Source organism: Anoplopoma fimbria, chromosome 9 (genome assembly GCF_027596085.1).
Source record: "Anoplopoma fimbria isolate UVic2021 breed Golden Eagle Sablefish chromosome 9, Afim_UVic_2022, whole genome shotgun sequence".
NCBI lineage: Eukaryota > Metazoa > Chordata > Actinopteri > Perciformes > Anoplopomatidae > Anoplopoma > Anoplopoma fimbria.
Window position 1 is genome coordinate 10,088,792 of NC_072457.1, and position 25,091 is coordinate 10,113,882.

The 25,091-nt window shown below is 37.9% G+C and overlaps 1 protein-coding gene across 3 annotated transcripts in view; it reads left to right on the forward strand.

Annotated features, from left to right (window-relative positions):
- ctnna2 (catenin (cadherin-associated protein), alpha 2) overlaps positions 1 to 25,091 on the forward strand; it is a 359,609-nt gene that overhangs the window by 284,248 nt on the left and 50,270 nt on the right. For all 3 annotated transcript variants that reach the window (XM_054603691.1, XM_054603690.1, XM_054603692.1), the window contains exon 9: positions 7,897 to 8,049. In XM_054603691.1, coding sequence (XP_054459666.1) covers positions 7,897 to 8,049 — 153 coding nt within the window. The remainder of the gene's footprint in view (positions 1 to 7,896; positions 8,050 to 25,091) is intronic.

Below are 25,091 nucleotides of genomic sequence, written 5' to 3' on the forward strand. Positions count from 1 at the left end.
CAATGTCTAAACAACAAAATAAAACTCACCAAGCTTTCTGATTATGTAGATTTACAGAGAGGTACAGCAATGCCTGCACTGGTAGTTCCTTTAGCTTTAAGCCAATAACATCGCACAGATATATAAAACTTATTCAACTTTTAACCAATGATGTATGCAACCAATGGGGTGTAAAATGTCATACAACATATTTAATTCAAACTCATGTCCCAGTTACAAGGTATGAAGCAATAGGCTAGAAGTTGTCGTATAAAATCCTTCATGTAATCTTGCAAAAAACAAAATTAAACTCACAAAGTAGTCGAGCCACTTAGCAGCGATTGAGTTGCGGCGAGGTACAGCAGTGTGTGTACCGGTAGTGCTATAAGATGTTAGCTGTCAGCCAAATACGCCATCCATGACAATAATAGTGATCAACGAAGCAACGGCTGAGAGGTACGCAGCATTGCATGTACAGCACTCAGCTGTGTTATCACTACCAGCCCCTACAGGATCAGGACCTTTAGGGGAAGTGAGTAACGTGTCAGCAGGCAGTCAAGGGCAGCATAGCACGGAAAAATGGTGATTTGAGGAAGTCTGATTCACAGCAATCGCGAGACAGCCTTGAGCTTGCAGCCATAACCAACCACCCGAAATATTATGCAGTTTGCTGCAGCAGAATGCAAGATTAGCCGTGAACAACAAAGAGGTGCTGAGTCGCTCACATTTCAAGATAGGACATATGATATTAAGATGTAATTATGCAGGCATATATTGAAGCAATAACGCAAAATAAAAGTCAAACACAATTGACCCCGCAAAGATCCGCCCCTTTAATCGTCTAGCCAATCATAGTGTAGCATCGGTCAGCTCCGAACAAGATCCGACAACTATCTGGACGTGCTCCATTGACTCAGTTCTTTTTCAGGTTCTTGCTGGTGTTGTGGATATTGAGCTAGTCATGGTTAAACTTTTTGTAATAGTGATACTCATAAGCACATAATTATGTTGTTATAGCATATTTTTTCAGTGTACGACTGTGTAAGAAACTGAAACCAGCACCTATGTTGCAGTGAAATCCAGTAACTTCAAATCAGAGCACTCACCTCAATTGCAGAATAATGCTCAACTTAGGAGTGTAACCTTTTCTTTGCGGATTTCCGAGGCAAGAGATTTTTGAACTTGTAAAGACATTTCTATAATTAACTTATACACTAACAAGCAGCCAACATGTATGTTTGTCTTCTTGAATTGCATTAAATGATTAAACTAAAGTGAAGTTAGAGTGTTTAAAACTTCTGATTAACTAATGTTTATTTAGTGATAATGATGTTTACTCTAATGTATTAGAACCTTTTATAATAATTAATCTATTGCTTTCATCGATTCATGCATGCATAGCTTGAGTGTCATTTTAATTTGTGCTGTAATTGATGCGACTTAGCACAGTAGATGTGGTGCTGTCATAGAGGTCCAGGAGATTTAGTAACTAAGCCTCTCATGCAGGATTTCACCTACAATCACAGAGTGTTTGCCTTTTCCAATCTTGCTTAACCTGTCAACTTAACCTTAACCGGTAGGCTTATTTTTTCATTACCATGATCCCCCCCTTATCATGCACGGAAAGCTAGAATTGAAAAAGCAAAATAAAGGGCATTGTACGTTAAGAAAAAAAGGGCAATCTAGGGTTTTGCAGACTTGCTCAATACTGATATCTTGTCTGGTTGTAGATTTGTGCTATGTTATAATTTAATACAAAAGTTATCTCGATGTTTGGTACTGTGTTGTGCTGACTTGTGCAGGCATTAAAGGCCAACATTTGAACTTTATAGTCATAAAGTCGTACACCTTAAATCCACAGTATTTACTCAAATAAACCTTGCACAAATATTAACCCTGACAAAATTCTGATTATCTGAACTGTTGTCCTGTAAACAAGTCTGCTGCAGCTTTGTATACATTTTATACAGTAGTTCAGATTAGACATAACAAAACAGGAATGTTTTCAGAATCCTTTATACTATCAAATGTGCACAGCACTCCATTTACTAGCCTGTTTCATCACAAAAACACCAATAATATTTTGTGTCAGCCACATCTGATATCATAATTGAGGCTGAGATAAGCAAAATCTTTTCTTTTGCTTTTGTACCAAACCCTACATCTGTTCCTGGAATCAAATCAGATTGTGCTTTCTCCCTTGCCTTAGTCTGTTTTTAAGCATCATCAACATTTAACCAAGTCAGACTTTTCATCAAGCCTAAATTTGTGTTATATGGACCTGTTTACTAAATGCAGCTGATAAAGAAAGAGCACTACAACCACTTTGCATATTTTGTTATAATGGTTATATTTTTTATGTTAAGACGTTATTTTTGCTTTTAAAACCATCACTGTAGTTAACAATGTAAGTGCAACAAACAAGAACACCTTGGCCGCAGAGAAAAATCCAAATACATAAAACAGCATAAAACTAAAGATCTAAGTTTCTTTCCTTGCTTTAATTAGCATTCACAAAGTAACTAACCCACAAAGCTGTTGGAGATGAGCCATGTGTTCTACCCCCTGTCATCCTGTCTGTAATGAATGCATCTGTCAAGCCATCTCTCTGGGCTGTATTTTGACTGATGGCTGATTGCAGGATTCCCTTTAGTACAACTGCTTCACATTTTTTTCATTATTTCTCTCCCTCTCTTTCTGCTTTGGGATGTTGAAACCATTTCCATTGCTGCCATTAGTTTGTTGATTAGTACAGCTGTTTTTAATTGTTGAGGGTTATCATGTTAAGAAGGAACAGCTGCCATGCAACTTATCAGCTGTAACTCTTTGTTTAGACTAACAATTTGTTATATTATGTGAATCCATTGGATATTTTACTGTCATTAGCTAAATTATTCCAAATCCCTCGTTATCATATATATATATATATATATATATATATATATATAGAGAGAGAGAGAGAGAGAGAGAGAGAGAGAGAGAGAGAGAGAGAGTTCAAATTGTAGATACCAGTAGAGTGAGTATTTGATTTACATTCTCAGGTAGCCAGACATGACTCCAAATTAATGCTAATGTTGCTCTGTATCTGCTGGTTGTGTAAATAAGCAACGCTTCTTGTTTTTGACAATGTATTTCTGCCGCTAAAGCGTAAAAAAAATCTCTTGATACATGTGTAGACATAACTTAATCACAGTTATTCAATTTAATCCAGCTTGCTGAATCCAAACTGCATCACCACAGACTCAGCTTTCTCATACAACCCTATTGCCAGACAGTATGTCTATAAGGGTAGATTCTGTAAAACCAAAGATTGCATTTAATGACACCATTTGTTTTTGCCAACAATTCCCAGCTAATTTTGGTTCACCACGCTCAAGTTTCACAATTCGATTAAATTATACACACATTAACAGTTCCCGATGTTTATAGTATTTTATAATTATTTAGTAGTTAATAGTTAGTTGGGCATCCTCGAATTTCTTTAACTCAGCCTGTGTTCCATGATGGAAAAAAAAAAAAAGGTTGGTTAACACTCTCCTAAAGGCTTGGTCACTCAGTAAGAATGAAGCAGCCCTGGAGGTTGGGAAGAGTGTCTCATTGATAAATCACTACGCAGTGAATGCTCTGCTACCTCTGAAGGTGTTAAACAGTCAGATAATCCCTGCCTTTTATCCTGGAGAAAAAAATGTCTGCCAGGGCTCTGCCTGCCACCACAAACACTGATTTGGTTAGTACATTTTCTTCTGGTTGTGGTCAGTGGAATTGTTCAATAAGTTACTTACTGTGGTAACAATTCAGTACTAATAGAAAAGTAAATATTTAAATCAGATTATCAGAATCATCATTATTAAAAACAAATAAAAATCTGTAGATTCAGGTGATCAATAGTCAGCGTGACATATATAATATCGCTTCTCCTTAAACACTTCAGTGTAAAAGTAAAAAATGTTGCCTTCCTTGTTTCTAAAACTAGAGTCCCCTGGCTAGTGTTTCATTGTGCAGGACACATTCAATTGAGGCTCTGAGATGAGCTATCTAATGTGTTTGTCCTTAGACTGTTGATGATCAGTCAGTCCCTCTTGCCCCTTTTATTTCTCCACTTTCCTCTCACTAATCATCTTCCCATGCTCCCTGATAGATATCATATATGAGAGCTATTACTTAATTTTTGATTTGCTCAGGCTGTTTCCCCTCAGCCGTGACTCCAGCCGTTTATGCTGTGATTGCTCTTGACATTTTAATAAGAAACTTTTCTGTGCTGACCCCAAGGTACCCAACACTATGTGCTATGAATCACAAGTGAAACACAACAGAAACCGAAGTGCAACTTTAAACATTCAGGAATTCAATATAGTGTTCTCTTTCATATTCATAGTTTCCACTCTTTAAATGTGCTAAGACTCCATTAAACTGTTAACTGTTAAGTCAAGTCTTAATGCATGTGGGTACACATGATAATTGCAGCCCTTTTAAGATATTTTATTTATTTGTTTTTGAGTCATATGCATCTGTTTTTGTGACCGGGCAGGTATCTAATCCTACAAAATTAAAACATTTTCCCAATTAAAAAGCAAATGTGTCAAATTAATGCTAATCTCATCTTTGAAGATCACACAGCCCTCCCACTTATCAGTGAGCAATACAGATATTTGCCTGTCTTGTTTTGTTATGCAAATGCACCATCTTTATTATTTCACAGAGCTACTTGTTAGCCACTTCAGCCTTGGTTGATATTCTCTGCTGTTAATTTTGCAATGATATGTTAATCAAGAATATTTCCATAAGATTGTGCAAGAATCTGCAATGAATTTCTCAAATTCGGCCACAGCATGTAAAGGCTCAGCCCTAGTGTTGGGCAAAGAGGCCTGGCTTGCAAGTGATTTGCCAATTCATCCTATGTGTTGGGTGGTGTTGAGGTCAGGGCTACATCCAAGCAAGAGTCAATCATTTCTTTATGGAGACCGTGCATGAAAGTTCAGTTTTGGGAAAAGTAGAATTCAACAGTGTCTCAGGGACCTCAATTAATACTTGTGGGCATTGGTACGTTGAAACCAGAAAGGGCTCTCATTTTGGGAAAAATAATAATGTAAATAAAATGTATGGGGATACAATACAAACAACCGTAGCTTTTCTAAAAAAAATGCTAAAATATTTATATGTAAAACAAAAATCCTGATGCTTTCAGGGCTTGAATCCATTGTGGCACTGCGTGACTGGGGGTTAAAATAGCTACCCCACTAAATTATAATGAGCAGAGCCTTCTCTATTTATTGGAATTCCAGGTCTATTTCCTTTAAGTGTTAGTGGAATGCTGAGGGAGTGTTGGAGAAAAGACAGTGAGGGTGGAGCATGGAGGGAGGTGGGATCTGAAAGATTGAAGATGGATTTCTGTGGGAGTGATGTGTGAGCATTAGAATGCTGATGGTGCAGGAGAGACCCTGACTTGGGAAATCACTTGTCTGCATCATTTCTCCACTCAAACCAACCGTCAGAATCAGTTTCACTGTTGGGCATTCTTGAATATCCTGAGGCCTAGCACTCTTTTACACTCATCCTATGAATAATATAAGCCCTTGTATGTGCCATCTTCTAGTGATTGCTCCTCAGAAACAACAATACCAACGTGTAACTCAACGGATGCCTTGATGTTCAAAAATGATTCTGAACTCTGAGTTTTTTTCAACCTTTCAAACTTCACACTCAAACAAAAAATGATGTGGTTGACTAGGCTTCCTATTATTGGATCCAACCCAATTCATGACTGACAAAGAGATAATATGCAGCCCTTTGAAAACCATTTTAACAGAGATATAGGATACATTGAACAGAGAGAATATCAATTCATGACTCTGTTGGCTTTCGTACTGAAAATGTTAAAATGCCTCATGCGTCAACTGCATCTTTATCCTAAGAATGTATGATGTAGTATGAGTCTGACATTGTCTATCAATTAATTATAAATATGAATTCCATCTTTTTCAGTTTAAATGTATGTGGCCTGATAGGATAAGCCTGGCATTGGCCAGTCACTGCATTTCTGTTCTTGACATCAGTAGCACTGCAATTATCAGTAGCACTGCAATTATTATCTTCCTAAGACCCATTTTTTTTTTATATGCTACTGCTCTGACAATTTCTTACAGCTCTACCATTTTGTTATTGCAGGTTATTTGCATAATTTTGCCTTATTATACCTAACTTTGTTGCATTATCAATGTGACCACTACACACTCAAAACCTTGCTGGAATTAGTATGAAGTATTAATTTATGACACAGTGATTGATTATGGATAAGATGATTAATTTCCACATGCAAAATGCAGCTCAACAACATCCCCCCCATTCCTCTTCATTGCTATATTGACTGCAGTGAGACCATTGGTGAAGTCATCACAGTAAAGGCATGCAAACAACCCATCTTGATTCCACCCTTTCCAATATGATAGTGTGTTCTGTTGCACATTTCTCCAGTGCTGCAACGGCACCAACATAGTGTGAAGATAGTTCTGGTAATGCAAGATCTTTATCTTCTCTGATTCCAGGTGACAGGATAGCAAGGTTACACAATCCCACTGATACAAGTCTGTTCTCTGCTGAGTGAAAAAGATGCAATTGTCACAATTCCAAAAATGTCAAGTTTATCAGCCTTTGAGAAAAGCCTGACGTTTTGGTCTTGCATTGAATCTCAGTATACATCTCATCACATCGGTGATCCAGGATTAAAGAGTTCTGGATAAAGGAGTGCTTACACAGAGTGTGGGGTTTCAGGTTGTTTACAGCATTTGCAGACCTGTCATGTCCACTAGACTGGCCAAATCTATTCTCTTTCCAGAGGCTGGAAAGATGGATTATCTGCCCTTAGAAAGGCATAATTCACTATTGTTCTCCTCCATTCTGTGGACTGGCAATTAAGTTTGTAATTGCCGCAGGTTATTTAAGTAAGAATTGACAGACTTACATATACATTTTTTGTCCGTTGCATTAATTTCCCCTTGTCAGTCACAGCTATTAGCCTTCTCTACCATCTCTCTTTCTGCTTAAACATTTTTAATTCAGAAATATGGTCACAGTGTTTGCTTTAAATCAAATTATAGGAGATGGCTTAAAAAGTCAAACAAATCTCTGTCATCCATGTTTAATTAACATTAAACACATTTCACTTTAATGCCATCATTTGAATGTTTGGAGAAGTGATAACGGAACTGGCCGTAAGAGATTTTTGTTTGGTGTGCATACAATTTATCCTTTTTTAGTTTGTATAGTCCTTAATTGTGTTATTGAACTAGAAGTTATACTCGTATCACTGCATTTTTGTAGTCAAGAGAATTAGAACAAATTAATTAATGATGGAAGATTTCAGACTGTAAGTTGTCTGAAAATAAATTAATGGTGATGCTACATGTGCAGGATTGCACCTTTTGTCCCTATAGTTTATTCTTTCCTGTCTTCGTACTGGTCTCCTGTGACTTACTCCTTCTTTGTGTAAGATAAAGGACTTGTTGTCTGTTGTGCTTTCCATACTGTTCCCTCTGGCATCACATCAGATATCCCAGTGAGGGCCATCAGGGTCCATTTACTGTCTTATAAAACAACTAGTCTCCTGCCAGTTTGCTTCAAAACGATTCAATAAACAAAGATATAAGTCGCAAACTCCACCCTAGTAAAAGTCCTTATGGGAAAAATGACGCCTTACAAGCAATCTACTCTCCTGTCCTTTGAGAGTTCTGCTGCTCTTTTTCGCGCTCCCTCTGTCTTTGTCTCTCTCTCTTTCTGTCCTTTCACCCCATTATGTTACCACATCATATTCATCACAATGCTAAAGGATATGTAATCATTGCCAAATGTAATACAGCGAAGTTATCTGCAATAATATTAATTGTGTGACCTGTTTCCCATCCCTCTCCTTCTGTATTCTAGTTGAGAAAGGCGGTGATGGACCACATCTCAGACTCTTTCCTGGAGACCAACGTCCCCCTGTTGGTGCTCATTGAAGCGGCTAAGAGTGGAAATGAGAAGGAGGTCAAGGAGTACGCCCAGGTGTTCCGTGAACATGCTAACAAGCTGGTGGAGGTCAGTCATGAATTATACAGGGGGGCACATGCATATACCCATATATATAAATGAGAACGTAAAGAGTTATGTGCATGTTGTGTGTGAATATATGAGCAATGCAGGTCAGGCAAACGGTCCTGTAAGATTTCAACCAGCGCACAGAGGCATTTTTCTAACTGAGCAATATAAACTTCCTCATCAGATAAGAAGAGAGATATAGCAACCCTAGCTTAGAAATTGTGATATTGGCAAAAAAATATTTGTTTTCATAGTTTGATATTATTTGATAGAGGTTAGAGAAACTGCAACAGAAAGAGCCTAATGGAGAATAAAATAAAATGTATTACACTGCAAAGCAGATATAGAATTAAAACAATGTGCCAATTGAAAGTACACTATTAACATATTTTTACCATTTCAAACACACACACACACAACACACACACACACACACACACACACACACACACACACACACACACACACACACACACACACACACACACACACACACACACACACATCCTTCTTCTAGAATTCTTGTCCCCACTAATATAATCCCATACAGTTTTTCTCACAGGCAGTAAGGGAAATGTTATTAAATGATTTGCAATATGGTGAAAGAATGGAGGTACATCTGGCTCCCAAACGTGCTTGTCTTCTTAATTCCCTGTGCAGACATTTGTGGCTGAAATCAAACTGCTAACCAAAACTTGAAGCTTCAACCATCATTGACTCTATTTGCATTTTTTGAAATAGCATCTTGTTGTGCAGTTCCGCATGCAGAGCTCAGCCATTTGGAGTAATGTCGCTGCTTGCAGCTGCAAAATATACCTGTTTGCTTTTCTCTCCTTCTTTGTTTCTTTATGGTGATGGAAATAACCCATGACAGCTCAACATTATAAGTCTAATTGAGACAGTCTTGGATTTTTTACTTGCTGATCCAATTACATGTGTTTTCGTTTGAATAAACCCTTTGTAATAATGTTTTTGTGCACATGAGGTGCACCTGATTGAGAATTTGTATTCAAATTGTAAAAAGCTTCTGCTTCTCTTTATCTAACCACACGATCTGTGTATGTCTCCATGTTTTCCTTCACTTTGCTCAAAAACTGAACCTGGCATTAAGTTAGGCCAGTGTGTAAGTGGCTTAAACCTGCATTCTTTCTAACCAGTGGGTGACTTTATGGTGGATCTTCTTCGTTTATACATTCTATGGGTGATTGTAAGGAACGGCCTGGCAGATCCAGACCTGAGCTGTGTTTTGGTATTGGAGGAAAAGTCCTGTGATAAATTCTTATGTCCTTCAGTGGGCGTTGCCTTTTGTTCTCATAGCCCTTTTAAAGGAGCCTTTAGAAAGCTTTACGTGGGCCTCTCTTTACATTCTGTCACTTAAAACAGCAATGCTGCTTCCTTTGACATCGGCTAGAGTGTGAGTGATTTGTGTGCCCTTTTGGTCTGCCCAAGCTGTTTACTGATGAGGGAGGATCCACTTGATGCTACATTAAAAATATATCCTTTGCATCTAACAATGTTAAAACTTCAGATCCTCTGATGCCACTTTCACATTATCACATTAAACTTCCATTCATAGCATATTAATCATTTAAAAGGTAAAGTGTTAAGAGGTATCCGTCATATACAAACATTTTGCCTTCATAGTGATATTTTACTTAAGTATTGCTGGTTCTGTGGCGTGCCACATGAGTGTGTCAATTATATTTTTAGGGCCTTAAGGCATTATGTGTAAGTATAAATTGTTTACCGACTGGAATATAATTAATATGGCAATAGTCAGAACGTCATTGTGGTATAGCAAAACCACTAACTCACAAAAGTTATCCCTTTTTATATTGAGCAGCACAGTTTGCTGACTGACAGTCCACGTCATATCATAAACTAAGCTGTGACACATTAAGAATTAAATTATATATAAAAAATAAAAGAAATGAAAGGACCTTCTGGAATTAATGTTACTAAAGAGTCTGTGGATTCACAAAGGAATAATTAAATGTAATGTCTGCATGTCAAATGCAGTTTTGATTCATGCAAATGTAGCAGTAGTGTTACTACTTCAGAAAACTGAAAAATTAAGTATTCACTGCAGACGAGAATTCCACCAGGTGTTAATACAACACTAGTTTGCCCTTTTGTACTAAAAACATATGATAACTCCAGAAAATACCATCCATCCCTCCCTCAGATCTTCAAAATATGTTTCCTCATCACTGTTCCAGTATTTTCCAAAGGTTGTGTATGGCATACCACAAATTGGAAAATATAGAGCACAAGCTATAATGAGGTGCAATGCATTTTATCCTTTTGTCTGGGTGAGTATGCACATTACTGTTCCTGGCTAGCTGGATAGCGTATACACTCAAGGCTATCCTATACACTTTGCATTATCATTGTCATTGCTGTCATCATCATTATTCATGCCATCTCAGACATAGTCATCATAACCGCCACCATCACAATCCTTTAATATATTAGGCTAATTAACATCCTGATCAATGTCACTGCAGTCATCTCCCTGATGTCAGGGAGGAGCTGTCTTAATCCATTAGCCTGGAGTTTGGACATGAACAGCAGTGTCAAAGTAAAAACTTGCCCCCTCATCATGTCGACTTTGTTTTTCCTATGATTTTCTTTCATTTGGCTCCCCGGTGCACAATATCTTTTTTTCCACCCACCGTTATTCTCTACTCACCTCCGTGACGAGTCAAGTTCACCCCAAAGGCTCACATCATTCTCATTACACCATCTAGTCCAGCCACAGGAAACCACTAATTATTAAGCTGGGAATATCATTGGTTTAAAGACGTGTAATGGATCTGTGAAATGTAATAGAAGGAACCTGTGATAGTCAGGGAAATCTTCTCCTAGATTCCTGAATTCGATTTTTGCATTAGTATTGGTTATGTCTTCTTGTTAAGCTCTCCACACGCAACATGTTGCTAAAAACCTTTCACATGTACATTTATACACTACCACTCACACACATTTACACACATGCTATTTGTTCTTTAGTCCTGCAGTGCAGGACAACAAAAAATCTATATTGTACTGCACCTGTAATGACCATATGATGTGACTTCTGACAATTTGTATTTCTTTGGAATATTGATATTTTGATTGAACTCCACATTATTTGTAGAGGAAAATCCGTAAGAAGTGGGTTAGGTATATTACAGAAACAGAGCTATGTAGAGCTAGTTATTCTTCAGTGTTTGAGAAGTAAATTGTGGGTCTCCTTGTAACATTGGTCCATTAACTGTGGATTTAACAAATTAATTTCGGAGGATTATTTTAATGAGAAGTACCTAATCCTAACCAATCACCATTCTGGGAATTTTCTAGTTAGAAAGAAACAACAGCAATAATTTCCTTTTCTGTGATAAGATCCCCTTTAACTGGTGTTCCTGTGGAGTAGTTGACATGAATGCAATGTTAGAAGGAAAATATTTTTTCTTAAATATCCTCCATCTCATTTAATATATCATTCTACGTGATCTGTATTTCATATTTTAAATTAACTGAGACAAGGCTTCAGTGCTGAGCTTGACGGAAAGTAATATATTCCTTTTTAAATTCTATATAGCCTCTATTATTATCTGTTTCCCATGTTTTAAAGTGTAGTCTGGATCAGTTATGAATATTTCAAGTCAACTGCTCAATTCTGGCTGTTAATGGATATATTATTCCTTTTCCCTAGACAAATGTGAAATTATTATCCAAAATTCTGTTTTAACTTTTTGATTCAACAATTTTTAGGTAAAACATTAGACTTTAATGGACTTTGAATATCCTGGTGTTTTAACATTTTCCCTTTTTGAAGTAATCAATAGTGAATGTTCTTTTTTTGGATTCACAAGCTCTTGGTGCTGATAGCAGCAGTAGTGTTTAAAGTCCCTTGAGCAACATAACACAGTACGTGCAAAAAGATAAGCGACTGTGCTTATATTACTTTAAGAGACTGGAATTGTTTGTGTAGCTGATGATTTGTCAGAAGCAGTGTACCTAATAATGATACATTTTGGGAAGGGATACACCGTAGAATTAGTAGAGTGTTCATCTAAATAAAAGTCTAAGTACAAATGTATGGTTTATTTACTTCTCTTCAGCCAGTACTCCCCCTCCCGACTTTATCTGTTTTTCCAAATATATCTGTTTCTGTATTTATTTATTTCCCAATCATCACCATGCAGTATACATGTATATTCACCATTTATCAGTTTATACTCCCTTCTATGTTCCTCTTACATAGATGCTGCAGGCTGAGCTCTCTGTTAAATCAGTGTTGCCCACACGGATATGCCCGTGCTAATTCCATCACAAGATGAATATTCAGTCTTTTTAAGTTACCATGGTTCCCCTTCATTGCCACTACAGCAAGAATGAACATGTGCCAGTAATTCTTATACCTCTAAAGGACGTTACGCTCCATCACTATCCTAATGGCAGATTGAGGTTTTCCTCTGACCTTGACTCCGTCCTGGAGAATTTCTCCTTTAACAGCCGTGGCGTTATGAAGGACACTTCCATGACTGCCTTATCTCTAACAGGGCCCCATCTCTGCAATGCATTCTACAATCAAGAGCAAAGTTTTATAATGGGTAGACAAGTCTTTATTGGACATGCTTGCAATGTACTTTACTCCTATAATTGGTCTTTGTAAGCTATATTGTGTCTTGTCTTTGTATGTTGTTTTGATTATGATTAACTCCCTTTTACTTTTGTGTATGCATTTGCATCTTTTGTGAATTCCTCACAACCTTACTTTGCAGTCTTGTATTTGCCTCCTTTCTTAATTAACTAATTTGCTATTTTTATACCAAATATGTTCATCAGCAATAAGTGGTTTATATTTGTGTCCAAAATGCTGCAATGACAGCATAATGCACTGAGCTGTAAGTACGTTAATTAGTTACAGCAAACTCAGTGTTTTGAGTATCCCTGGTCATAGAGCTTTTTCCATACATAGCTACAATAAGCTAGGTTGTTCACTTTACCTTCATCAGTTCATTAGTTTTTCCTACTTTGGATTTACAGCATTGACCTTACTTTGGACATGAGCAGAGTCAAGGGGAAAGATATACCTCCAGTGATTATGTATAATCAATATGGAGTTGAATGTAACCAATACTAAATTGGCCTTCAGGGCTCAGCGACATGAGACAGACTGCTGCAGTAAATATTATTCTGGGGGCCACTGCATTAAGCACTTTACTGGACAGTTAACCGGGAAGTGGATGGATCACTGTTGGAACAGGTCTATCTGTGATGACCAGAACCTTTAGGGCAACATTAATCGTCTTTTTGCATACATTTATTAGTCTCAGAGGAAATCTGCCTTTGGAAGATGTATCCATAGATGTGCATAAAAAAGATACATCACACCCCACCTAATCCACCTTAGGTATGCCCCATTTGGAGTTATTTTTAGGTAAGCTCACAGCCCAAAAACATGTGAGACAGAAAGGGATGCTGATATTCAATCATATTCTCACTATAACAGAATTTTCATTTAGAGTCATTTAGATTCATGCATAAACAAACCTGTGAGTGAGCACAAATTGGTGATACCTTCCTTCATAAAGCATTCAATTCCCTGATTTATCGTCTTTCATTTTCCTTTTGTTTGTTTTAAGCTCTTGACCATATGAAATAGTATGGAGTTAAGACATGAGTTGGATACATAACATGAACAAACAATGTAATGTGACTAACCTGTAACCTTTTCTCAATGATCTACACATTATTAGCCATAATGCTTAAGTAGATATTAACATTAAATTGACCAAATAGATGTTTTGAATCTGTAAGTATCGGATAATACTACTCTACACCAACAATCTCACCATGAGTGAAAATGCATGCATTCGATTGTAATACATTTTTGTAAAAGTCCACTGAACAAAGCTGCAATTATGTAGAATGAACCATTGCTGTCTATCTGAAGGTGTGTGTGCGCTCTTTTTTTATTTTTTTATAGTTTGTAATTGTTTTAGAACACTGACTCCCTGTGCCTTTTTCTCCTAAAGCACCTTTTTGTGTTGCCGACACTTCTCAGTGCTACGTTACTTATGATGAGCTGTCCATTTACACTAGAGGAGAAGAGATTTAATGCCACTGATTACCATGGAGGAAATTTTGGGAAAAACTTGCATTATCACAAGGGCTTACACCCTCTTGACGGTTTGTTGATTGGTTGGTCGATATGCTTTTGTCCGACCAAATTCTCATAGCTCAGACCTTCGCTGGTGTAACTTTGAAAAGGTGAAAAGCGCTTCTTAATCCATTGTTCTCAGGGCCTGGAGGGAATTGATGTGTGTGTGTGAGAGAGAGAGAGAGAGTGAGAGAGAGATCCTATTCTCTCATTTCTCAGTCATGACAATTCTGCTAATATAATCATAATGTATAAATCTGGCCATTTTCAGGTGGCGATCCGTTGACTAATGCATATTTTTGTAGATTGGGCAGGGAAGATTGGCTCTCTTAACGGAACGAGCGGGTGAAGCAGATGTAAAAAATTCCCTGACCGGCGCATCACTTCTTGATGGGATTTAAGTTTTAACTTGTCTGAATGGTCATATTCCAATATGTTTGGTCTAATAAATTAATAATACAATTTAATTAAAATAATAATTTGTTTATAATATAACTGCCTCCCGTCGCTCGACTATTTCTATTTCAGGAAATCATTTAGGTCTAAGTATAAAATATATAGGTTAAAAATGATTCAATAGGCTTTAAAGACTTTAAATGTTTAAATCGATTGGTTAAAGTGTTGGTAGAATTTCAGTCAACCAAGATTTTCTTTCGGTGACTAAAGCCCTAATTACCACAACAGAGTGAGAAAGACTTTTTGATGGGTGGACACTGAATCAGCTAAGGTGCATTTGTTTAGTTGTTGTACTCCTATATATCTCTGTGGTCCTGTTGCAAACAGGCTTTACCTCTTGAGTTTTCTTTTTTTTTACCCCAGTGCTTGTTCCTCATGCCTGTCGGTGTTTTATGTCCATCAAATATGTCTTCTTGACTCACATCAGAGTTTCTTACAGAAGCCAGGGCATGTCAGAACAAAAAGTGTATGTAGATTCAGTCCATTATAATTCAGAGACAGAATTTTGAATGGACATCGCTCTGAGGAATAATACAAGGGGGATTTTCAATGTACAGGGTGTAACAGAAAAAAGCAAAGTAGGCTCCATCATTAGGTAATAGAAAAAAAATGTATCACGACACACTGGTGATTGAGCTAAACTGGGCAAGACAGTCCTTGGCCAATGACTAAGGTCAAGAGAATATTATATGCTGACAATATCTGTGATATCCCTAGAGACAAGGTGCCATTAGGATTTCACTGGGGAGTCCTTTAGCTGTGGCAAGAAATCTTTCTGTCCAGTAAAGCGTTTAGCAAATATGGGCTGTATGAGGTCAGATGAAAATGGATAAAAACGAAGACAATCATGCTTAATTACCAACCTTCCTAGAGGTTGTCTGTAATTAACCGCAAACTAAACCGAATGAATTGAACTGGTGTCATTTTGAGTCCTGTATCATTTAGCGAGATACAGTTATCACTTTACATCAGAGGTTTTCAAACCATGAGGCGCACAGGAGAGTTGAAGGGTGGGTTTAGAACAAGAGAAATGAGGTAAGCACACTGTGAGGTGAAAGGAGCAATTGTGCATGCTGGTGTTCTAAAACAGACAGAAAGTCACTTATTGTGGCTCGCTGATTTGGCCCACTTACCAACATGGTCAACAGCAGCGGCCGCTGTGACACACAACTCATTGAGGCAATTTCAATTTCTGATACCAAGAGCATCGCAGCCTGAAGCTAAACCAAATATATTAAATACATGATGAACAGTACCTTCAGCTGGGTTTACTTAAAATGGCTCTAGTGACTCATTGATGCATCAGTGTGCATTTGTACAGATGTGCTATTTGATGTTTGCAGGCGACCTGCGCCACACACCAGAGGTTTTAAGGAGTTTTACGGTGAACCTGAGGGCAACTGAGGCCTCATAAAGAGCATTGCAAAGGCATGCTTTGATGTAGGTTAAGGGGAGGGCCAAGGAGAGCGTGATTTACATATAATCTGCTTACTAAGGAGAAAACGTTGCTCCTCTGGACCCAAAGCCTGCTTCCCCATCGCCTCACAGTTGACACATAATTCCTGTAATGTCTTTTTTGTTCTTTTTGGCAGATCCAAGCATCGGTATGGTAACTTCATGAATAGACGTGCATCAAAATGCAAACATGTGTGACTTGACCACAGTACGCCTCTGGCATTATCGCACATCCGAGGCAAGGGCTTTATGAGTTCATCTGGAACTCCCAGACAACAAGTTAGTCTGTTTCTCTTTGCCGTTAGTTTTCACAGATAGCCTGACGTTAGCTAGCTGACAAGTATTACTTGAGTTATCACTTGTTCCAGCAGACATCTGCCAACCAGCATAACATCAATTAAAAGTTAACTCTCTATGTGAAAAACAACAGCAGAGAGAAACTGTCTTAAATCCAGAAGAGCCCCGTCCTCTCCTTCGTACACAGATATTACAGTACAGGTATTTAACAATATATAAAATAATATATTTTATATGTATGTGTTTTAAGTGGAACTTTTTGCAGTGCCATTTTTTCAATACCTATACATTTTTTTGCAAATTTTCTCTGAGAATTTTTCGAATAATGTATTGGTATTTTTAATTAAGTAAAGGATCTCACTACTTGACACCATTAGTATCATGGCTCTTCAGTTTTCATATTAGTTTTCATATTAACATTACAGCTATCAAACAGCTGAAAATAATTTGACAGGCGTTAGTGGGACAAAGCTGTGTGCACTTAGCCCCTTCCTTCTTTTAAGCTTAAGATGCTATGGATATTCAGTACAGTCACAAATAATAACATTATTTGTCTTCCATCAGTGAGTTGCAAGATCAAACCGTATGTGTTATTGTGGTGTTTTCAAAGTTGTTGTATTGGGGATGGATCACCAAATGACATTCAACACCAGCTTTACACCTTTAAAATACAATACAAACCAAAAAAAAAATCAATAAAAAACATCATTATACTGTAAATACATAAATAATTTGTGGAGCATTGATTCTAATAATATACACTGACATTTGGCTAATGTCTTTCTCTTGGCATCTCTGTTAATTCCCCTGTGACTCAGTCTATGCGTCTCAGAGGGAATTGGTCATCAGCCCTTTTCTGAAGAATTACAGCTGTGCCCTAGGATGCAATCAACCAATCTTTTAACTTCAAGCTGACATTTATATTTTTTGTGTTACATCCTCTCTGTCCCAAGACTGCCCCCAACCGTCCTCTGCAGGCTTAGGCGAGTCAAGTCAAGGGTCCATTATCTCTCAGAGAATGCATAAATTGGTGGCAATGTTTGTGTGACACATTTTACCCAACCTTTCCCAAACAAATTGCCGTGGTGATAAGCTTAGCTCCAGGACAAAAACGTCAGCATTCTCACTAAGAGCTTGGTTAGCTTCTGTAAAGGTGCTCCTCGACAAGGAGCGGAGGAATTCCTGTCATGTTATTCAGATATGACACTAAGTGGATTACACAAGATTAAGTACGACAAAAGCGAAAGCAAAAGGGGAATACGACTTGACACTGCACCATGCTTCTGTGAACATAGACTTCCTATGGTAATGTGATATATAGCCCAGCATAAATCCTTAATTATGTCATGTGCCCATGGGGGCTTAGTCATATCCCGTTTGATGTCCCATAATGCCTTTTTGCCTGTGATTTATGTATCATCTTCATTTTTACAGGATGTGAAAAATACAGTGTTCCAAGGTGCAGGATGTTCAGACCGGTCCCATTTTGTCTCAAATGTAGGGACTGTATGTAAAACAGATTTTATCTCATTAGTAATTAGATGATTAATGTTCAGTATGCATTCTGAGGACAAATTCAATTCTGAAAATCTAGTAATGAAATGAGTAGATGATGACCTTGAAGTGGATGTCATGTTGTTGAACAATTCATAACATTATATTAAATTTGCACTGTTGTGTTTGACCTCTATTATGGATTAATCTTTTGGTGAAAGCGCTGCAGACAATACCTTGCAACTAAGCAATGCAGTAACTTGCAGTTGTACTATTGCCTGATATACATCATTGGAATAGCATTGTGTGTGTGTGTGTGTGTGTGTGTGTGTGTGTGTGTGTGTGTGTGTGTGTGTGTGTGTGTGTGTGTGTGTGTGTGTGTGTGTGTGTGTGTGTGTGTGTGTGTGTGTGTGTGAACTTTTGGTTTTCTTGTTTTTTACGCCAGTCAAATACGAACATTGGTTAGTTATTGATTCTGTAAAGGGCATATACTTTATCTTTGCACAGTTCAACATTCAGTATGTTACCTTCATAGTAATTGATCTAATCTAATCTTTAATAATCAAAAGTAATAATAATGATAAACCCTGGGTGCGTGCCCTTCCTTGTATAGATCACATCCCATTTCCTGCATAGCGGGGGAGCAGGAAATGCTTGCTCGCAAATGGGAGTCAATGTGAAGCATGCCGCCACTGGAGTTATTGCCCACCATGCCAAAACCTTCTGTTATGCATGTTATGAACTTCTGTTAGGTTCTGTCTTTTTATTGTCAGTGAAGGATATAGACTGCATAAGAACACTCTATCTTTCTCAAATAAGCACACAGTGTACAGACAGATACATTCAGCTTCCTATTGATATTATATTCCACGTGTCTGTAAATTTACTGGGATATTTGTCTAAAAGGTTTCTGCAGTTCTGATGTTAAGAGGTAGGTTACTAGGGTAACACCCGTGTCTGGTACATATTATCATGCCTAGCTTTGTACGATCATTTTGTTACTGCCATTGGGTCTCGCCAATTAATAGAACACACACAAAGATGACAGTAGTGATCAATTCAAGATTTTGTAATGTATAATTTGAAAATACAGGTTGCATTAATGTGCTCCACCCATACAGTGATCAGGACGATTAAAAAAAAAAATCTGTCCAGTTATCGGTTTTCTGGAGAAGACCCGGGTCTAATTTACATTTTTCGAGCCAGAATGGGCAAGAATATAGTCTATTCATATGAAATGGATCAGCAGACAACCTGCAATGCCATGTACGCACAGAGCAGGCCATCATTTTCCATTTTTTCTTATCTCTTTCATTGATGGAGGGACCTTGGCTAGCCATCTTTTGTCTATTAAAACTTATCATCCATAGAGCTACTGTAATGGACGGTGAGGAGATCACATAGAAATCTCTGGCAGCTTATTCCAAGTGAAAATTGACTCTTTGTACCTGCTGATGGATATTTTTAAAGAGAGATCTTAAACTCAATACCAAGGATGCCCAGCCCAAAGATAGATAAATGAAAGCACTGGCTGACAAAATAAAATATTGTGCATCATTTAACCTACTGTGTCACATGCATCTCTATCTTCAATAACTTTTGTTTAAAAAAAAACAAACAAGACTGCTTCAGGAGATATTTCAAATGACATCCTTTTCAAATTGGAGCATTCCTTCAGGAGAGGCTCGCCCAAATCAATATTATTAATTTAATAGATTTGACCACGAGTGTAGCAGTGATTCTCCAGAAGCTTAGATTGATCGGACATATTGACTTCTCTTCCAGTTTTTCACCCAGCCTGTTCACCATCAGCCTTGCTAATTCACCAAACCAGGTGTGTAACTCTTTTCCTGTGGCTGATCAATTCAACAACCTCTTTATAAAAGGGTAAATTAAACCACGTCCCACAGCCATTTTCCTTCACCGACAGCAGGTTAATGGCTCATCAAGAGTCTGTTCTCTCTCCTGAAACGGATCTTCTCATTCTCGTGCCTACTCGTCCTTATACGACTCTATTGATGACTTTGTGCTGTGAGTGTGTGTGAGCACACATTCACGAGTTCACACAATTTAGTACTTTTGCATAAGTAACATGATGCCAGCTGGCAATCTGACATGCGTGGTTTTGTTGTATGGTCAACACCAGAAAAAGATGTAGAGAAAGAGAGACTTTACAGAGTGGAGGGCCACAAACAAAGGAGTCACTTTTCTGGCCTCATCATCATAACTGAACTGTCCAGTGGTTGCTCTTGGAGGTGCGGTATTATCTGAGGTTGGTGCAGCAATAATGAAGGACGTCTCCCAGACGATAGACCGGGGGAATTGGTTCCAGCACACAGGTGAAACCGAGGAGGCGATTACTGCATCCTGTAAGCGACAGACTGTGATTTGTTACTTAGATTACTGAACAAGGCTTAACCTGGCTCTAAGTTTGTAAATAATAGGAATACTCAGGGGTAATTTAAGTCATGTATTTATACCTTAAATTCCCCCTGAGTGTGTGTGTGTGTATATATATATATATATATATATATATATATATTATATTAAATTAAATTAAATACAAAATAGAGATTCGCTACACTAAAGGTTCACCATCTCCCTTTGATTCCAAAAGCCAATGTGAGCTGCTGCGAGACTTTCTCAGCTCTGGGAAATATGTTCCTGTCTAAAGACCTAACTTGCCCTGTCTTGGCATTGATTCGATGTCATCCAGGTGGATCGGTGCGGGCAGCATAGCTGTTCCCTGTTAAGAAACAACGATTTGACAGACTGGTTGCGATGTGTTTAAGTCCCTGTAGACACAGCTTTGATTTTTAAGAACAAGCTACTGTAACTGGTCTTTGGTTGCATGAATTTGAACTGAAAAAGCAACCAAACACATTTTTCAACAAATTCTTATGCTTTCATTGGCCAGCCCCTGTATGTTTTACTTTATGAATGGAATTATTATGTTTTGCCTCAGTATTGTTAATTCAAATTAGAACAATTCTCCTCGGTGGTGCGACTGCAGAAAAATGCACAGCTCAACTCCTACCAAGCTTTATTGCGTATGCGGAAGTGAAACAAATCTCGAAGGAGCTGCTCCACAGCCCCGTCTCCCCTTCCCTGAGGTGGAAAGCCCTAGTTTGAGTGTTCGCTTACATCATCAAAGGCCCCCTCTGTCTCATGTAATATTAACATGTGCTAAATCAGTGGCAAACAGCAGCAGCAATGTTTACACAGCATTAGCACTGACTTGCGAAGCCACATAGAGAGGGGCTGTCTTTGTGGTCAAAGATTACGAGGCTCTGACAACCATGGGAGGCAACAAGGTACTAGTATATATGGGTCTGCTGTTTTACAAGGTGACTAATTTAGGCACAATGCATCTGTCCTCCTCAATAGCAGCTTTATGGATTATTATACAAACTGTTTAAGATAGCCTCACAGTAATATATTCTTAATGTTGACACTCATTTATTCTCTTTTTGGAGAGTGCTATCTATGGAAAAAACCCTACTGTGTATTAAATATTAAATAACAAAATACAATTTTTTTTTATGGTAAATCTTGTAAGAACAGGCAGAAATGATGGGTGATTAGAGCCGGACAGGCCTACACATTCATCCGAGATGTTTGACTTTTTGACACAGGCTTAAATCTAATAATCAGAAAGCTTTCTGGGGGAAGTGGGCTGTCACCATGAAGGGACATCTGCTGGAATTAAGTCCATTAATCACATAGTGCTTCATTTAGTCCTTTTCTCTACATACCGCTGAAGTATGTCTGTGCGGGGAAGAAGAGTAAAAGAGAATGGGGGCTTCGGTTGGCAAGAGGTGAGAGAAAGAGAGAAAATGTTTGGTGGTGCAGAAGAAAAGTCATCAATTCTCATTATGGGAAATAGATCATCTCTCCTAATTAGAGCCATGGCTTTTTACCACAATAGAAATGCCGAATAAGCCAAGTTAGCAATGGCAGGGCTCCCCCATTGCTGATTAATTAGGTGAGAGAATAAAAACGTACAAGGAACCCAGTTAGCTTAGGTTAGGTCCTCTGAGAAAATATATCTGGAAATATATGAATTTTCCACTCCTATGATGTGCTTCTGGTGAAATATGACTGAGCCTCTGTTTACTTAATTTGTCTTGCTGTATGTTGCTTAATAATTGTGAAAGGAGCAACAACGAGGAGTTACTGATATATTCAGTAACATAATGGGAGAAATACTGCTTATTTTCAGCTGTTCCCTTTAGGTAAGCCAAAATGGCCACTTGAGGCTATCTCCAAAAGACATAGACCCCCATGTTAGTATGTCCAACTTTACAGCATAAATAAACATGCTCTTAGCCTGTTACAAAAAAACTGTTTTTGTCTTTAAAGCTATTTTGCCTGGTGGAAATTTTTATATTGGAAATCTTTGGCTAAATCTGTGTTTTGTATGCAAGTGACCTCACATTTGGTCAAGTTAGGATTGATAAATGCTGTCCTAATCCCTTTCCTAATCACCATAGCAATTTGAATAAAAACAAGTAATACACATTGGCAATTTTTTGCCATTGACAATGGAGTAGATGGGTAGAAAAGGATTTGTTCGTTGTCAAATGTGGAGTGACAGGTTTGGATAAGGACGGAAATTTTGGCACCAAGAGTGAGGCTCCAGTGAGGAGCACTATAGATAATTGGGACCTTCCTTTTTAGATGATTAAGACGGCGTTAGAACTTTTCTTAAAAAAGACGAGCAGGCAGGGAGGGGATGTCATTAAGGTAAAGAAGTTCTATCCTCATCCTTCTGATGAAATATTCAAAGTGCAAGAGGTTTGTGTAGCAGCTAGTCTTCTTAAAACTATAAGGCAACCTGTGTATATATATATATATATATATTCAAAACCATTGCACATAAATATAGACATTGTAACTACACAACACATTAGGTATCATTTATAAACAGACATCCTCTCTCCTGTCACATTTGTCTCTGACATCCATTCATATATTAACCTGCTTTGGGGGCCATCTTCAGTGATATTCTTTCCTTGCCTGAGAAATTCATGACCACGACTCCTAGCATCCACACATCTGCTACTGCTGCCGCTTTTTTACTCAAATGAAATAAATAACGCAGGAACATAAATCCAGCAAAACACAAACAGGACATATACCTAATTTAATTTCCTTTCTTCTCTGACCCAATGTAGTCTTATCTTTTCCTTCAGCACTTTTTGTGCTTTGTCTATTTACTTTCTCCTCTCCATTTCCCAGTTTCTCCCTAGACTTTAAGACAGATAAGTCGTTGTTTGTTTAGCAAAGGTCACAGGTGAAGAGAATACTCTGGATAAGGTGGAACTAAGAGTGAAAACAGCAGTGCAGCTCAGGCCTAAACAGACTCATAATGCAAACAGAACAATTCCTTTTGCATATTCATGAGGTAGGAACTGCTCATCACACTATCTTTGATCCGATTCTTCGAGTATGCAAATGAGCACAGAAACACACAAGGCATTTCTCGCCCTCCTGCTAGCTACTCAGATCATGAGACCACACCACCCAGAGTTAGACACACTAGCTTGCTCTTCCCCAGGATTCACGCTGTAAACACAGTTTACTGGACTGTCTGATATTGTTAGTACAGACTGTTCTTTGTGCTCTAATATGCATTAATGAGAGCATACACTTTAATATGATATATTGTATCTTGTGAGTGTAATGTGTGTTATTTTGGGTTCATTTGATCCATATGCATTCATTGGTATGATCTCATTCCATAATAGGAAGCCGGGGGGGGTCGTTTTCGCATGTTGTATACATATAATTTCGTATGACGAGTAGCTTGGAGAACAGATGTGACATGTGAGCGCATACATCTGGGTGTCATGCAGCTGATTCACGCATATGTGATGTGCGCTGTGGGCTGATTAGTGAAAACATTTAATACCAATGCACGGAACTGGACGACTGCTTGAATACTCATCAGTTAAATCATGCACGTGTATGAATTAATTCACACATTTGTATGCTTGTTTTCACCAGTCTAGTATGTATACATTTGTGTGTGAACGTGTTTGAGAGAGAGAGTGATACGTTTTCAATAATATGTATGTTTTTAAGAGCATCTCTACCTGTTTTTTTTCTGGTGGATCTAAGAATGCACACAAATAGTCATACACTATTGAGTTTTACAGTGGCCGGGATAGCAAGTTAGTAGAAACTGAATATTTCATATCTTTTCAACATTTAAAAGCCAAGGTGAAAATGTCCTTTGTACAACAAAATATTTTCCCTGTCTATAATACTGTAAGGACACTTTTTATAGCCGACTCTGGTGGGTGGATGATGGTATTCACCTATCTAATATAAGAGCAGAAATAAATATTTGCAAGATCAAGGTTATCTTATTTTTTTATTGTATACCTTAAAGTGAAGCTAGAAGTATAGCCACAATATTTATTGTTTATTTATACTGGACTGTATATTCCCAGAGTGTTGCTGGGTGAAATAACAGTGAAGACTCGCAGTACTTTGGTTAAAAGCCAGAAATCAGTGTAACTGAATATAAAGATTAAAAATGCAAAGAAAGATGTGCACATACAGTCACAGATTAACCCTCATGTAAAGGCAAATACTTAATGAACGCCTCTCTTTGATATAGTGGTCATGACAATAGAGTGAGGTATTGTTTGTGCTAGAGATATTGGGTGCTTTTTCTACTTCTTCATGGACTATGACAATTAATAGTCGGCTACAACTAGTGAGATGCATGTAATCTCCAATTTACATACATGCATATATACATATACCTTTGTCATCATTCCCCGCAAAGGCTGCCAACAGCAGTGCAAAGAAACTTAGATTATAACGTATATTTTCATCTCATTATTACTGTACCTCCACTAGGCAAATTACACAGCAAGGGAAAACATTTTAATCCTTTCCTGTCTGTCCTCCAGAATGCCAAATTATGTTTCATTTTGCTCTTTGTTTGGTCAGTAATGAAATACTGTGGCAGCCCCTGCTTTCTCTGTAACCATGGTAACAAACATCCCCTGGGTAATAAAGCAAAAGAACACTCAATCAAGACAGAGTCATCGAGGTGGGGACATTTTTGCCCCAAAACAATGCTGAAACAAGCAAGAAGGTGTCCCTAGTGATCCAGGGGTATTCCACCCTTGATCATCATCCAGTGATTATTTGTGACAAACTTTATAATAAA